Below are 14,824 nucleotides of genomic sequence, written 5' to 3' on the forward strand. Positions count from 1 at the left end.
TACATGATACAAGCGTCTTTTTTCCACATTATTTGTTGGTTGTGCAATAAAAACAAAAGTATTGACTTTATTACTCTGTAGGTAGTAGAGGTGTCACGATTTCGATATTTCATCGTAATCAATCGAAATTATGTCATGGTCTCGAGCCTCGAAGTCAAAAAGAGGATCGACAATCCCTCCCTCTAAGCTACGCAAATGGTGCAGCACACTGTAGCCGACGCCCGGACATTGGGACTGCTCAAAGAGCCGCCCTTTCTCCAGAGAATGTGGACATTCTCATCTTCTTAAAGAAAAACTTAAAGAAAATATAAAAATAACAGTTGTTTTGTCTAGCCTCAAATTTATGTTAATAGTTTTAATACCTTAAGGAGCATCTTTCTCTCAGATAAAGTTAATAATATATCTTTATTAAAGAAAAAACGGTAACACTTTCTATGAATGTCATCTCTATAAGACTCTATAAACATACTAATAACACATTATAATGCATTCATAAGGCATAATAAACATGGCTATACATATTTATAAAAATGTATAATTCATCATAGCCATGTTTATTATGCATCATAAACTGTGATCATGAATCATTAATAGCTGTGTTTATAACATGTTATACGTCAATACCAAGAAACTCAGTCCCAGTTTGCAGAATATAACTAAAAAATGCATTATAACTAAAAAAAGCTTCCAACTTATACACACTCTCAATAATCCTATAGATATATTTTTATGTACTCATTAATTATTCTTGTCTTGAATATAATATTAGTTATAGTCAACAGGTCTTTGTGCGCTCTAAGTAAAGTGCCAGACTTTCATTGTGGGACTAGATTATTAACGATAGCTATATACTATTTTAACATATATATTATAAACACAGCTTATAATGTATTATGATCACAAGTTATAATGCTTAATAAACATGGCTATAATGGGTTATGCATTTTTATAAATATTTATAGCCATGTTTATAATGCCTCATGAATGCATTATAATATGTTGTGAATGTGGTTATAGAGTGTAATAGAGATGACATTCATAGAAAGAGTTACCGAAAAAAACTTGTCATTGTCAGGGACCGAAAAAGTCTTAAAGTCTTATTTTTCATGTTTAACTGTTATAGTAGGATAGAGTTCAGTTTTTTAAGGCTCTAATTGTTCTATTATTTTGTACATGACTGTTCCTGTATTTTGTATTATTTATTTTGTTATGTTGCACATTGCTGTTTCAATAGTGCACACTGCTGCTACCAAAAAAAAAACACTAGATGGCATTACATATATATCTTAGTTAAATTATTAAAATTTGACCATTAGTGCCTAATGTGGTGTATTACAGATCACTTGTATCACTTTGCATCACTTATATCAAGCCCACCTTTTGAAATAAGATATTGTAAATTTGATGTATGAAACCAATGAATGAACATAGACTAATTTAAAACTGGCATAGGCCTCTCTGCTGTAAAAAAAAAAAAAAAAAAAAAAATCGACAATCGAATCGTGACCCTGAAATCGGAAATAAAATCAAATCGAAGATTTCGAGAATTGTGACACCCCTAATAGGTAGAAGTACAGATACTTGGGTTTAAAATACTTTTGTAGAAGTTGAAGAAGCATCAACTCAAGCTTTTTACTTTTTAAGGACATAAAACTACTTATAAAAGTATAAAAGTAAAAGTATAAAAGTAAGGGGATAAAAATGAAGCCATTAAGAACCTTTTTCTAACAGCCATAATGACTATAATGTTAAAATATTAATATGTTAATGTTGATAATATAATTTGGGATGCACTAGGCTCCTCTCTGTTTCAGCTGCATATATGCTGGTTGTAAATGAATGTATTTTAGTAGAATGAAAATATATTAAAGTTAAAGTTTAGTTGGACTGGAGTTTATCTGGAGTTTTCTTGAGTCTCTGCACGGATCATCTTCATACTAGACTGCATATGTCTGCTATGTTCTTGCTGGAGTGTGAAAAATTGAAATTAATATTTTTTAAAAACTCAAAAAATGGTCACTGTTATTATCTGTACACAGGTAGAAGGCATTAAAATAGGCTGTTGGTGGGGTGTAAGATAGCATTGAACATTGCAACGTGCCTTTCACAGGATGTAATATAGAGCCTTAAATGTATCAGTACCAACTACATATTTATTAAAGCTTTTAAACTTTAAACTACCATTTATACTCAGTCCTCTGCCTCCAACTCCAGAACCAGTTCACCAAACACTCAGCTTCCAGTAGCAGTAATGCAATATACATGTAAAGTATCTAAAAAAAAGTGACCATACCCATTACATTTCTACACATATTTATTTAGTTATACCTTTAATATGACATCGCTATAGAAATTAAACTTCTAAGTATACCTTACAGTGAACATTCCAAATTGTGTTTAATGTATCAGCTCTATATACTGCTCTGTAAGAAAATAAGAGACCACTTGAAAATGATGAGTTTCTTTTTTTTACCAAATTGAAAACCTCTGGAATATAATTAAGATGAAGATGGATGATCACAAACCATCAAACCACCAAACTGAACTGCTTGATTTTTTTGTACCAGGAGTAAAGCAGCATAAAGTTATCCAAAAGCAGTGTGTAAGACTGGTGGAGGAGAACATGATGCCAAGATGCATAAAACTGTGATTAAAAACCACCAGGGTTATTCCACCAAATATTGTATATTTCTGAACTCTTAAAATCTTATGAATATGAACTTGTTTTCTTTGCATTATTTGAGGTCTGAAAGCTCTGTGTCTTTTTTGTTATTTCAGACATTTCCCATTCTATGCAAAAAAAAAATGCTCTAAATGACAATATTTCTATGTGGAATTTGGGAGAAATGTTGTCTGTAGTTTAAATAATAAAACAATAATGTTCATTTTACTCAAACATAAACCTATAAATAGCAAAATCAGAAAAAAAATTATTCAGAAACTGAAGTGGTCTCTTTTGGGCATGAAACATTAACCAGAGTTTTAGGTCTGGCTTCCTCAGCAAGACTTTTTTTTCTTCATTTTGGAGGTGTATTTGGGTCATTATTGATCTTCTTCTGATATAATGGGGAAAAGAGGAAGTGGGCAGGGTCTCCATAAAACAAAGGTCTCCATTCGTCAATGGCCATTCTGATAAAATCATGGGTGCGTATTTTTATTTTTTATTTCAATGGTGTTCCTCTTTAACAGTGTGTCAGTCTTGTACAAGTGACAGCATCAATCTCATGTGCTCTCTCTCTCTGTCTCTCTCTCTCTCTCTCTCTCTGTCTCTTCACTTGTCCATCTCTCTAAGCTGTCATGTTAAATTAGACAGCGCAGGGCTTGGGGCTTTGTATGTCTTGAAAAGACAGAGGACAGACACATCACAGGTCACACGCTCCACAAGCTCCCAAAGCCACATCCGTCCATCCATCCATTCACCCATCCGTCCATCCATCCATCCATCCATCTAACCATCCATCCAGGGCCGCCGCTCTGCATACGCAGACAACGCAGCCAGCGTTAGGCCTCAAACATTTTGCAGTTGCAGGGAGCCAAATTGACTGAGAAAGAAATGTGTTGAAATTATGACATTATTAAATTTAAAACCCAATGTGAATTATTTATGATACGCTCATCTTTTTTGTCTTTAAACATTGCATGGGGCACCTACTCTACTACTTAAAAGCGGCACGTTATTATTTTTGTGCATAATATAATGCCCCCACCCCTATTGCCTGAAATGGCACGGCTCGGTTTGCTCTGTTGGTTGTTGCCAGATGTGACATTTTCCAGTCAAATAAATAATCAAAAAATGCATGGAGGCGCTAAATCTTGCGCATGTTTAACCATTTTTAAAGTGTATGTGGCCATTCTATACAAAAACTTGTCCAGTGCAATATTTGTGTAAGTTAAAAACTTAAAATAAAATAAACAAATAGGATGAAAAATCGTAACTTATCTGGCAACCTTAGTCCTAACTAAAGTAGCAACGCTACTTGAGTTTGGCAGGAGACAAGTTCACCGCGCGAAGTTGCTACTAAATGGTAATTCAACTATGAAGCGACGGTTTGAGTCTGGAGCTGAGAAGAAGAAAAAGAAGCAGAAAGATGAGGCCCATGCATCCCTTTCTGGTGAGTAACTTCGATGATAAAGGTTTAAATAGTTTTGATTACTTCATGTTCAGTGGTGTTGCCTGAGCTAGTTACGTTGGCTTTGCTGATTTGGTAGCTTTAAACGCTTAACTAGAAATAATCTGGGTATTGCAAGGCACGTGGCACGTTTGCAAATAGTAGTAGTGTAGTTTGAAGATTTTTAGTGACTTTAATAAAAAATTAATAAACAGAGTAGCCTACCTATTGACTAATGCCGTCAGTGCACTATCCAAATGGTCTGTATGACAGCAGGATCAGACAGCTCTATAGATTTTGACAGGCTGATATAAATACACCACGAATATAAACGATAATTTCATAACCTTTAAGGCTGGCTTGTTTAAATGACGTGTCCACTGCTTAAAATAGACATGCATCGTTTCATTTATTATTTATACATTATAAATAGTACTCTTGTGCTGTTCTTCACTGTTATTGGCCTTACTTATAACGTTGTAAATATTCACAGTTACATGTGTAATTTTAATAAATAGTAAAATTGTGCGTAAACCTTTTGTGTTTGTGTGTGTGTGTGTTTTTTTTTTTTTTTTTTGGGGGGGGGGCTCCCTGACCAGTTATGCTTAGGGCCTCCAAAACCTTAGCAGCGGCCCTGCATCCATCCATCCGGAGTGACAGCTGCAGAGGTTAAAGTGACAGTTGGTCAAAAAATATCAAATTTACCCAGTTTCAGTTTCATTCCTGACGCCAGTGAAATCAACAACATGCTCGTGTTCAGCTGTGCAGCTGTGCTGGGCTGTTCCGGCTTTGGACTAGGCAATTTCTGTTGCTGCGTCTCAGGGCTGTTTTGGCTGTCTACCTTTGGGCTGTGCTGCTGTAGTTTTTGACTGTGTTGCTGCTGCTGCTGTGATTTTGGATTTAGGCTGTTGTTGCTGCTGTTGCTGTTCTTGTGGGCTGCGCTGCTGCTGTTGCTGTGGTTGTGGGCTGTGATGCTGCTGTTGCTGTGGTTCTGGGCTGTGATTTGCTGCTGTTGCTGTGGTTCTGGGCTGTGCTGCTGCTGTGGCTTTGGGCTGGGCTGTGATGCTGCTGTTGCTGTGGTTCTGGGCTGTGCTGCTGCTGTGGCTTTGGGCTGGGCTGTGATGCTGCTGTTGCTGTTGCTGTGGTTCTGGGCTGTGATTTGCTGCTGTTGCTGTGGTTCTGGGCTGTGCTGCTTCTGTGGCTTTGGGCTGGGCTGTGATGCTGCTGTTGCTGTGGTTCTAGGTTTTGTTACTGCTGTTGCTGTGTTTCTGGGCTGTGATGCTGCTGTTGCTGTGGTTCTGGACTGTGCTGCTGCTGCTGGAGGTTTTGGCTGGGCTGTGATGCTGCTTCTGCTGTGGTTCTGGACTGTGCTGCATGTTGCTGTGGTTCTGGTCTGGGCTGCTGCTGTTGCTGTGGTTATGGACTGTGCTTCTGCTGTTGCTGTTGCTGTGGTTCTGGACTGTTCTGCTGCCTCTGTGGCTTTGGACTGGGCTGTGCTGCTGCTGTAGTTCTGGACTGTGCTTCTGCTGTTGTTTTGGTTCTGGACTGTGCTGCTGCCTCTGTGGCTTTGGTCTAGGCTGTGCTGCTGCTGTGGTTCTGGACTGTGCTTCTGCTGTTGCTGTGGTTCTTGACTGTGCTTCTGCTGCGGTCCTGACTATGTTGCTGCTTTTGTGGCTTTGGGCTTTTGTTGCTGTGGTTCTCAAGTACTTCACATTTCTTTTAATGTGAAAATGGGCTAGGCTGCTGCTGTTCCTGTGGTTCTGGACTGTGCTGCTGCTGTTCCTCTGGTTCTTGACTGTGCTTCAGCTGTTCCTGTGGTTCTGGACTGTGCTGTTGCTGTGGCTTTGTGCTGCTGTTACTGTGGTTCTGGACTGTGCTCCTATTACTGTGGTTCTGAACTGTGCTCCTGTCACTGTGGTTCTGGACTGTGCTCCTGTTGCTGTGGTTCTGGACTGTGGTGCTGCTGTAATAATGCTGGTGTTCCTAATAAAATAGTCAGTTAGGGTATGCAAGATAGATAGATAAATACATGTTTGAACATATTATTTTTAGGTTTATGTTCTATATTGTTAGAAAGCAACTTTAGTATAGGTATATAAAATGTATTTCCAAATAAATTTGAATATGGTCAAAATATGTTTCATTAATATACTGTCACTGTTTGCAATATATTTTGAATTGCATTCCACACATAAAGAGATACTTGCACATTTATTTATTGTATGTGTGGGGGAAATCTCATTCATTCATTTTTTTTTCTTATTCAGGAGCGCCATCTAGTGTCTGAACTCTGAACACACAGAAATGTCCCTTAATGCTTTCTGAAAAGCTCATAAATACTAAATAATAAAAATATATATATATTAAAACAATATGAATCTATTGTCATAAGTACTGTTATCTGTGACCTGTATTGTAAAATGTTGCCATATATGTATGTATAATATTAATACACACTTAATACTAAATATACAAAACTAAATATAGAAATAAACATACTTTTTCCTTGAGTCATGTTGAAGTTTAAACCCAGTTAACAGCAGTGCCGCTACACGATTCTCCAGGCAGCAGGGCACAGCTAATATGGAAACTAAGTGATCACACTTTCACTTTCACTCACGTACCCCTTTCTAATGGGGATTTCTACTGGAAATTGCTCCCATTATAATACGTAATATAATACGTGATTAATGGTCACAAACCATCAAACCAAACTGAACTGCTTTAATTTTTGCACCAGGAGTAAATACATAAAGTTATCCAAAAGCAGTGTGTAAGACTGGTGGAGGAGAACATGATGCCAAGATGAATGAAAACTGTGATTAAAACCAGGGTTATTCCACCAAATATTGATTTCTGAACTGAAACTTTATGAATATGAACCTGTTTTCTTTGCATTATTTGAGGTCTGAAAGCTCTGCATCTTTTTTTTTTTTTTTTGTTATTTCAGACATTTTTCATTTTCTGTAAAAAAAATGGAATTTGGGAGAAATTTTGTCTGTAGTTTATAGAATAAAACAACAATGTTCATTTTACTCAAACATAAACCTATAAATAGCAAAATCAGAGAAACTCATTTAGTAACTGGAGTTATCTTTAAAATTTTCCACAGCTGTATAAAGTATAGGGATTTATGTCATAATATATAAGAGACTAGCAAATACAGTGGTATGAAAAAGTTGGGCACCCCGTGATCATTTTCATGATTTTCCTTTATAAATCATTGGTTGTTCAGATGAGGAATTTCAGTTAAATATATAATATAGCAGATGAACAATGATATAACAGTTATATTGAGGTATGTTAAAGCCAGAGGTGGAAAGTTACTATTTACATTTACTCATGTTACTGTAATTGAGTAGATTATATGAGTAATTTGTAATTATTAAATAGTAGTTTTTAAATTAGGTAATTTTACTTTTACTCAAGTTTATTTTGACACATATAATTTACTTTGCTACTTTGGAAAAGTCCCCGTTAATGAATAAAAAATAAAATGCTGGGGAAAAAAAATTGTCTGAATAAAAAAAAAAAGTTTTGTTCTCCATGGCAGGCCGCTGAACTTTTCCCAGCAGTGTTAGCGGGAGAGACACTGTGTGAATCAGCTGTGTAGCCTGGGGTCTGTGTGCGAGGTGTTCTGTCAAGTTATGCTACCCATCGATATGTGCTTCTTTATGGCACATTAAACAATCTGTTTAAATGTAAAAAAAAAACAAAAAAAAAAACATGTAAATAGCAGTAAAAGCAAAAAAAATAATAAAAAAATAATAATGAACTGTAAAACTAAAAAAATACGGTTTATAGTTACCTATATGACCATAACCTTTAAAATTTTAACAGCAAAGGAAAAAAAATGGATCATAAAAACCTATACCACTTGTTTTTGAAAATGTTTTATGCGGTTGTCTGAACAAATACTTCCTGTAAGGTCCAAATTATTTAATTTAATAATTATTAAATTTATGATTTGTACTTTTTTTTAGATCAAACAAATAAAAGTACCAAATGTAACTTTTACTCAAAGTAAATTTTAAATTAAGTACTTTTTTACTTTTACTCAAGTGAATTTTTGGATGGGTACTTTTACATTTACTTGAGTAGAATTTTAGCAAAGTAAAGGTAATTTTACTCAATTACAATTTTTCTGTACTTTTTCCACCTCTGACTAAAGCACATTTAAACAAGACAGCTTCATTTTGGAGTGATTTATTTGGAGGGAGGTATGCATGGTGGAAAAAGAACACCGCATTCCAATACAAATATTTGCTGAATTCTCACATATCTTCATACATATGGTTGTCTTTATTAACACACATTTGTATGCTATCCCATTATTTCCCTCTGACCTCCTTAAGGCCCTATCTATAGATGCTTTATTTTTAACTTCTATTATTTTTGTACTTAACCTCTTCTATTATTTGCACTTCAATATTGTAAGTCGCTTTGGACAAAAGCGTCTGCCAAATGTAATGTAATGTAATGTAATGTAATGTATGCATGTGCATCAATCCTCTAACTGGTTTTATATACAATAAAGCTTCAGTCTGTGTAGTCTGTGTTTATGTGCTGCTGTAAATGTAAATGTAAATGTAGAAACTGCCTCTGAATGGCTGGAGGAGAGCACATGACAGAAGGTTTAGTGGAAAGTGGATTGTGGGAAATGTAGTAAAACAGGGCAGTGAAGGTGTAAGGGTGTTACATCATGTCAAAAAGTTAAAAATGGAGATACAGGCTTTTGAAATTATATAGGTACAAACAGAAATATATATCAGTAGAGACTTGTATTACATTTTACAGGTTATAATCTTTATCTGTACACATTAAGAACACATGCAATTAATCAAGTTCAGCATTTGAATAAGAACATTTATTAGAACTATTAATTTAAATAACCCACTGCTGAATATGAACATGTATCTGTTTTCTTTTTTACTTTATCTACAAGGTGTTTCAGCTGTAGGTAGGAGTGTTTATTATAGAGTGGAGGACAGTGATTAAGTGATTAAACACAGTGTTTAAAAACTCCAGCAGCACTGCTGTTGTATCTGATCTACTCCTTGCAGAGCATTGAAGAAAGGAGGAATAAAGTATGTAGAGAAACAGAAGGACAGTGTTCATGTGTTTTACAGCAGTTCTTTGTTATAGAGGTTTTATTATAGAGCTATTACACTGTCTCAGATTTCATGCATTAGATTCTATATGTGGATTGTTCTATAAACTACAGAATAAAACACTGCTTGGCCAAAAAAAAAAAAGTCTCCACCTGGATTTAAGTAAGCAAATGATGTGGGGTTGGTTGATGCAGCTGTTTCTCTGCAGGTTTAGGTTCAGCAACAGTATGTGCTGAAAGAATGAGGTCAGCTGACTACCTGAATATACTAATATAGACCAGGTTATTCCATCAATGGAATATTTTTTTCTTCCCTGATGAACACGCCCATATTCCCAGATAAGACAATATCAGGATTCATGAAGCTGGAATTGTGAAAGAGTCCAGGGTTCAGGAAGCATGAGATCATCATTTTCACACATGGATTGAGAGAGAGTTCACCACAGAGTCCAGATCTTAACCTCATTGAGAATCTTTGGGATGTGCTGGATGGAGAAGAGCTGCTTTGTGCAGTGGTCAGACTCTACCATCATCAATGCTGCTGCAAGATCTTGGTGAAAAATTAATCCAGCAACACTGGATTAAAATAAATCTTGCGACATTGCAGAACCTTATTAAAACAATGCCACAGTGAATGTGTGCTTGTGACCTTTTTTTGGTGGCAACTTCTTTTTTTTTTGGACAGGCAGAGTATATTCATTACTGGTTTTACTGAGAACCTCTGTCACTGGCTATGCTGCAGCTGCTGCATCTCTGGGTTGTGCTGCTGCTGGATCCTCGGGCTGGACTGTAGCATCTTTGGGCTGGACCACTGCTGCATCTTTGGGCTGGACCATTACAGCATCTTTGGGCTGGACTGCTGCTACATCTTTGGGCTGGACCACTATTGCACCTTTGGGATGTGCTGATGCTGTGGCATGAGGCTGTGCTGCTGTTGTGTTGTTGCTGGGACTCAGACCTGTGCAATATATTAGCAAATGTTACATATGCACACATGCTTGCCTGACCATAGACTGAGGAAGTGGTCTAAGCTGCTTTATCAGGCCTAAATTTTTTCAGATTATTAAACAAAAAGCAGTTTTTAAATGATGATTTTAAAAAGTTTTTGCCCTTTCCATTAATTAACTGTGATAAATCTCACTTTTGGTTCAGTTTTACTAACCACAACCAAGCCTGATTACTGCCAGACCTGTAGAATCAAGAAATTACTTAAATACGAACACGAACAGATGAGAAAACAATGTCTCTAATCGTCTATCAGTCTGGAAAAAAATGTTAAAGGTAAAAAAATGTCTAAGGCTTTGGGACTATTATTCACTAATGGAGAAAACATGAAACACTGGTGAACCTTCCCAGGAGTGACCAGTCTACTGAAATTACTCCAAAAGGGCATGGACGACTCATCCAGGAGGTCCTTAAAGAACCCTTGAGAAACTCTTGAGAACTGCATGCCTTCCTTGTGCCATTTAAGGTCAGTGGTAATAATTCAGTACTAAGAAAGAGATAGAACACATCATTTTAGAAAAAGAACATCATTTTGAACGTAAAACATGGTGGTGGTAGTGTGGTAGTCTAGGACTGCCTTACAGCTTTAGGGTCTGGACAACTTGCTGTAATAGATGGAACCAGGAATTCTGCTGTTTACCAGACAATCCTGAAGGAGAATGTCCGGCCATCTGTTTGTGACCTCAAGCTCAGGCGTACTTGGGTTCTGCAGCAGGAAAATGACCCAAAGCACACATACAAGTCTGATCCTCTGAATTAAAACAATTCTGTAAAGAAGAGTGGAGCCAAAATTCCTCCACAGAGGTGTGAAAGACTCATTGCCAGTTATCGGTTAAGCTTGACTACAGTTGTTGCCACAACAAGTTATTAGGTTTAGGTGGCAAACACTCTTTCAAATAGTGTCAGGTTGGTTTGAATATATTTTTTCCCCTAATAAATAAAATTATAATTTAAAAACTGCTCTTTTATTCATTCTTTTTTTTGTTTGATATTAAAATGTATTTGTTCATCTGAAAAATGTAAGCATAACAAAAAGGGATAAAAAAAATAAAATAAATTCGTAGGGGAGCAAATATTCTTTCACAGCACTGTTTAAAAAACTGTATGAAAGAAGGAGACCAAAAAAGTGAGTAGACTTTACCTCTTATGCCAAGAATGATCACAGGAAGACTCAAAATAGTGACAATGCCGATAATAGTGCCGATTTTGACTGATCTGTGCTGCCACAATACCACAAGCTGCAGAAAGAAAAGAGACACTTTATTTATTTATTTATTTAGCAATATTAATGAGGTAAAAACTAAGTAATGATGTGATTTTAAACAGGACGAAAGAACAAAAGCAATATCCACTAAAAAATCTTTATCAAGCTCTACAATAAAGAGCTACATTCCCAAATACTAAAAGGACCATCCAGACTGTTCTCAGCAAGTGTGATGCAGCATTACTGCAGAAAATTACATTGAGATCTTAGAGCAACATAAGCTGCCTTCAAGTTTCTTTGTGTTTGTTTGACACATTATCAGTGGTTCTGGCATTAATATATGTGTTTTATTAGTATTATATAAGTATTATAAAAAATAAAGGCACATTTAGAGAAAGATTATAAAACTGAGTGTCATAGTGACCTCAACATTATTACCACACAAATATGTGAAAAAAAAAAATTGATTTCCTATGATTTGAAGTTGAAACATCTTCATCAAATTAAGAAAAGACAATAAATATGACTCACAAAACTAATGTCAACCATTGTTTCAGAGACTTTAAACACTGAACGGAGTCGAGTCAACCCCAAAGATAATAGAAGGGTTAAGTGTTTGGTATTCTTGATGCAAAAATATATATTAAATTTAAAATTTTAAACAACATCCAACATTTAATGAAGGCTTGAAATTCAGGAATTAATGCAGAAGGACATCAATTTCTGCGGTCAAAAGAATATTTAAAATAAATATTTTGGGTTCATACAATAAAAAGTAAATGTAAGAAACACTGTGCATATTTGCATATTCCCTACTGTTTTCTGATTTGGAGTTATAATGAATGTTTTATTAAACTTTGATATTTTACCAACCCGGTAACACAGTAAACTCTGTGGTTGATTGAATGAGCGTTCTATCAGGGGAGATGAATCATTTTTGCTCAAATGATCTTTTACTGCTCTCAGAGCCTCAGCGTTACGTTCACGTCTCAGCAGACCCAGGTCTTCATGAAACAGGCAGTCCACAGTGATCACGTTCTCCCTGTTCACACACAGTCTGCTGTTTGGAGCCACGAAATATGGATCATTTGTGTGGAAGAGAACCACCAGAACCGCCGGTTGAGAAGCTAGAAGAAACAAATAAAGACAGAGGAAACATTTTTATCTCTGTTAAAATTACATAAGCCTAGTGAGTGGATGTTTCTGATAAAGTGGCCAGTAAGTGGCAGCAGAAGGCTCGTCTGTTAGTTTTTCCTATAAAGTGGCCTGTGATTAAGTGAAAGCACAAGGTTTAGTAGGTGTATCTGTTAAAGTGGCCAGTGAGTGGAAACACAAGCTTCTTCTGTAGGTGTTTCTAATAAAGTGGCCAGTGAGTGGATATACAAGGTTCTGTAGGTATTTCCAATAAAGTGTCTAGTGAGTGGAAGCACAAATTTCCTCTGTAAGTGTTTCCAATAAAGTGGCCAGTGAGTGAAAGCACAATGTTCCTCTGTAGGTGTTTCCAATAAAGTGGCCAGTGAGTGGATGTACAATGTTCTGTAGGTGTTTCTAATAAAGTGGCCAGTGAGTGTATAATTACCAGGAATCTGGCTAAGAGCAGCTTCTATGTCAGTTCCAGCTCGAGACACGACGGGGACAAAAGCGATGACGATGACATCATCATTATCCTTCATGACCTCCACCTGCTGGAAGTTGGATCTGAGATCGTTCACAAAGGTTTCGTGGGAACCCAGAGTATTCCCGAGGACCTCGACACAGAATTTGACTGAAAACACAAAATAAACTGAATTATGTATGGAAAAAAAAACGTATCAGGAAACAGGAATGAGGAAAAACACAAACATACAAAATGTACGTTCAAAATTTTGTTCAAATGTACAAAAAATGCAGTTTTTAAATAAAGCTTTTTATGATTAAGGTAGAAACAAATCCACACCTAAAATGTCCCTGTGTGAAGTTAAAGTTAAAACATAACTTATCTGTGGTTTATCACACTTCAGTTCAATTTCTCCAGCCACACCCAGGTCTAATTCTCAATCAAGAAATGACACAGCGGTTCTTAATCGAGAAATTACTTAAATTGAAGAAAATAAAATAAAATAAAACACTCAAAAGCCAATATCCATAGAAATTCAGGAACAAATGAAAAAGAAAGTAATTGGGATCTATCAAAAAACAGAATACATTTTTTTTACATACATTACTTTTATGTGTTTCGAGCTGCGAAAGTTGTACTTTTCCCATCGTTATAATAGCAAAGACACTAAATCAAGTTGCCACCCTGCCACACCCTAAATCAAGCTGCACAATGCACAGTTGATGGCCCACCCAAAGATTGCCAAAATAGGGCATAGAATAGTCTTTTAATGCTCTGTAAAACTTTAAACCCTTCTATTTGTTTGCCAAACATGTCCTGAAAACACACTGTGTGCGTACCTTGCCCTTTCAGTGAAAGTCCTTTTTTGTTCCCATGTTTATTTATGCCAGTAAAGATTAAAAAGATTATAAACATTATCATCAACTAATAATGTATCAAGAACTTGATGATCCAAAATTGTCTGGCTTTCAAATAAAAAAATGTACAATTAGTGCTTTTGTCTGGTTAAATGGTACAAATTTGTACTTATTGCTATTAGAAATGACTTTGTACTTCAGAGGAAACACATCTGATCCTGTAAGACCAATATTGTACCTTTGAGGGTACAATTATGAAGAATGTACCTTTAAATACAAAAAAGTACTCATATCATTCCTCTGTTTTTTTTAGAGTGTAATTTTACAATATTATAGAATTCTATTGTGATCATTTGAATATTACTGAAATTATAAAAAAAAAACACAAATGTTTCAATAAATGGATTTAAGACTTTGACTCTAAGAATCCGACTCTAAATCTAAAATTAAAAGCATATTAAATAAAGAAATAAAAAACACTTACCTGTATGTTTAGTCATGTTGAGTGAAGAGTAAATCCAGTCAACAGTAGAGCGGTTAGATGACTGCAGCAGTGATTCAGCAGCAGCAGCAGGGCACAGTCCGACTGCTTTCATTTCACTTTCATTTTCCTCCCATACCCCTCACCCAGTCCCATGAGAGGTGGGAGTGTGTGTGTATATGTGTGTGTGTGTGTGTGTGTGTGTGTGTGTGTGTGTGTGTATGTGTGTGTGTGTGTGTGTGTGTTACAGCTATAATTACAGTCAAAATGCCCCTTTCCTGCACGCCATCTTCTACTCTCTTCATTATTCACAAATATGCCAAAACTTCTGCCACATGTGTTTGTTTTTCAGTGAGAAATAATACAGAGGTTATAAACAAGTTAACACATTATTTTCCATGCATTTATAATGTACGAACTTGTAAATTAAAATTTGTACTCATATGTTTAATGTGAGGACA

General features: G+C 36.0%; 1 protein-coding gene across 1 annotated transcript; it reads right to left on the reverse strand.

Annotated features, from left to right (window-relative positions):
• Positions 1-8,961: 8,961 nt before the first annotated feature.
• Positions 8,962-14,450, reverse strand: LOC103021317 (uncharacterized). The gene is made up of 5 exons (XM_007230393.4): positions 14,367-14,450; positions 13,008-13,193; positions 12,302-12,555; positions 11,366-11,462; positions 8,962-10,177 (listed from the first exon to the last, which is right to left on the reverse strand). The coding sequence occupies exons 1-5, from the start codon at positions 14,380-14,382 to the stop codon at positions 9,951-9,953; spliced, it is 780 nt and encodes a 259-aa protein (XP_007230455.3). The 5' UTR covers positions 14,383-14,450; the 3' UTR covers positions 8,962-9,950.
• Between the last annotated feature and the right edge of the window lie 374 nt (positions 14,451-14,824).

This window comes from Astyanax mexicanus, chromosome 23 (assembly GCF_023375975.1).
Source record: "Astyanax mexicanus isolate ESR-SI-001 chromosome 23, AstMex3_surface, whole genome shotgun sequence".
Classification (NCBI taxonomy): Eukaryota; Metazoa; Chordata; class Actinopteri; order Characiformes; family Acestrorhamphidae; genus Astyanax; species Astyanax mexicanus.

What these genes read in the sequence shown, in the direction of transcription:
- LOC103021317 (XM_007230393.4), bottom strand. An exon ending in AGAGTTTACTGTGTTACCGG is followed by an intron (nt 11,463 to 12,301) that starts GTTGGTAAAATA and finishes TTCTTTCTGCAG; the next exon opens with CTTGTGGTATTGTGGCAGCA. An exon ending in GATCATTCTTGGCATAAGAG is followed by an intron (nt 10,178 to 11,365) that starts GTAAAGTCTACT and finishes TATATTGCACAG; the next exon opens with GTCTGAGTCCCAGCAACAAC.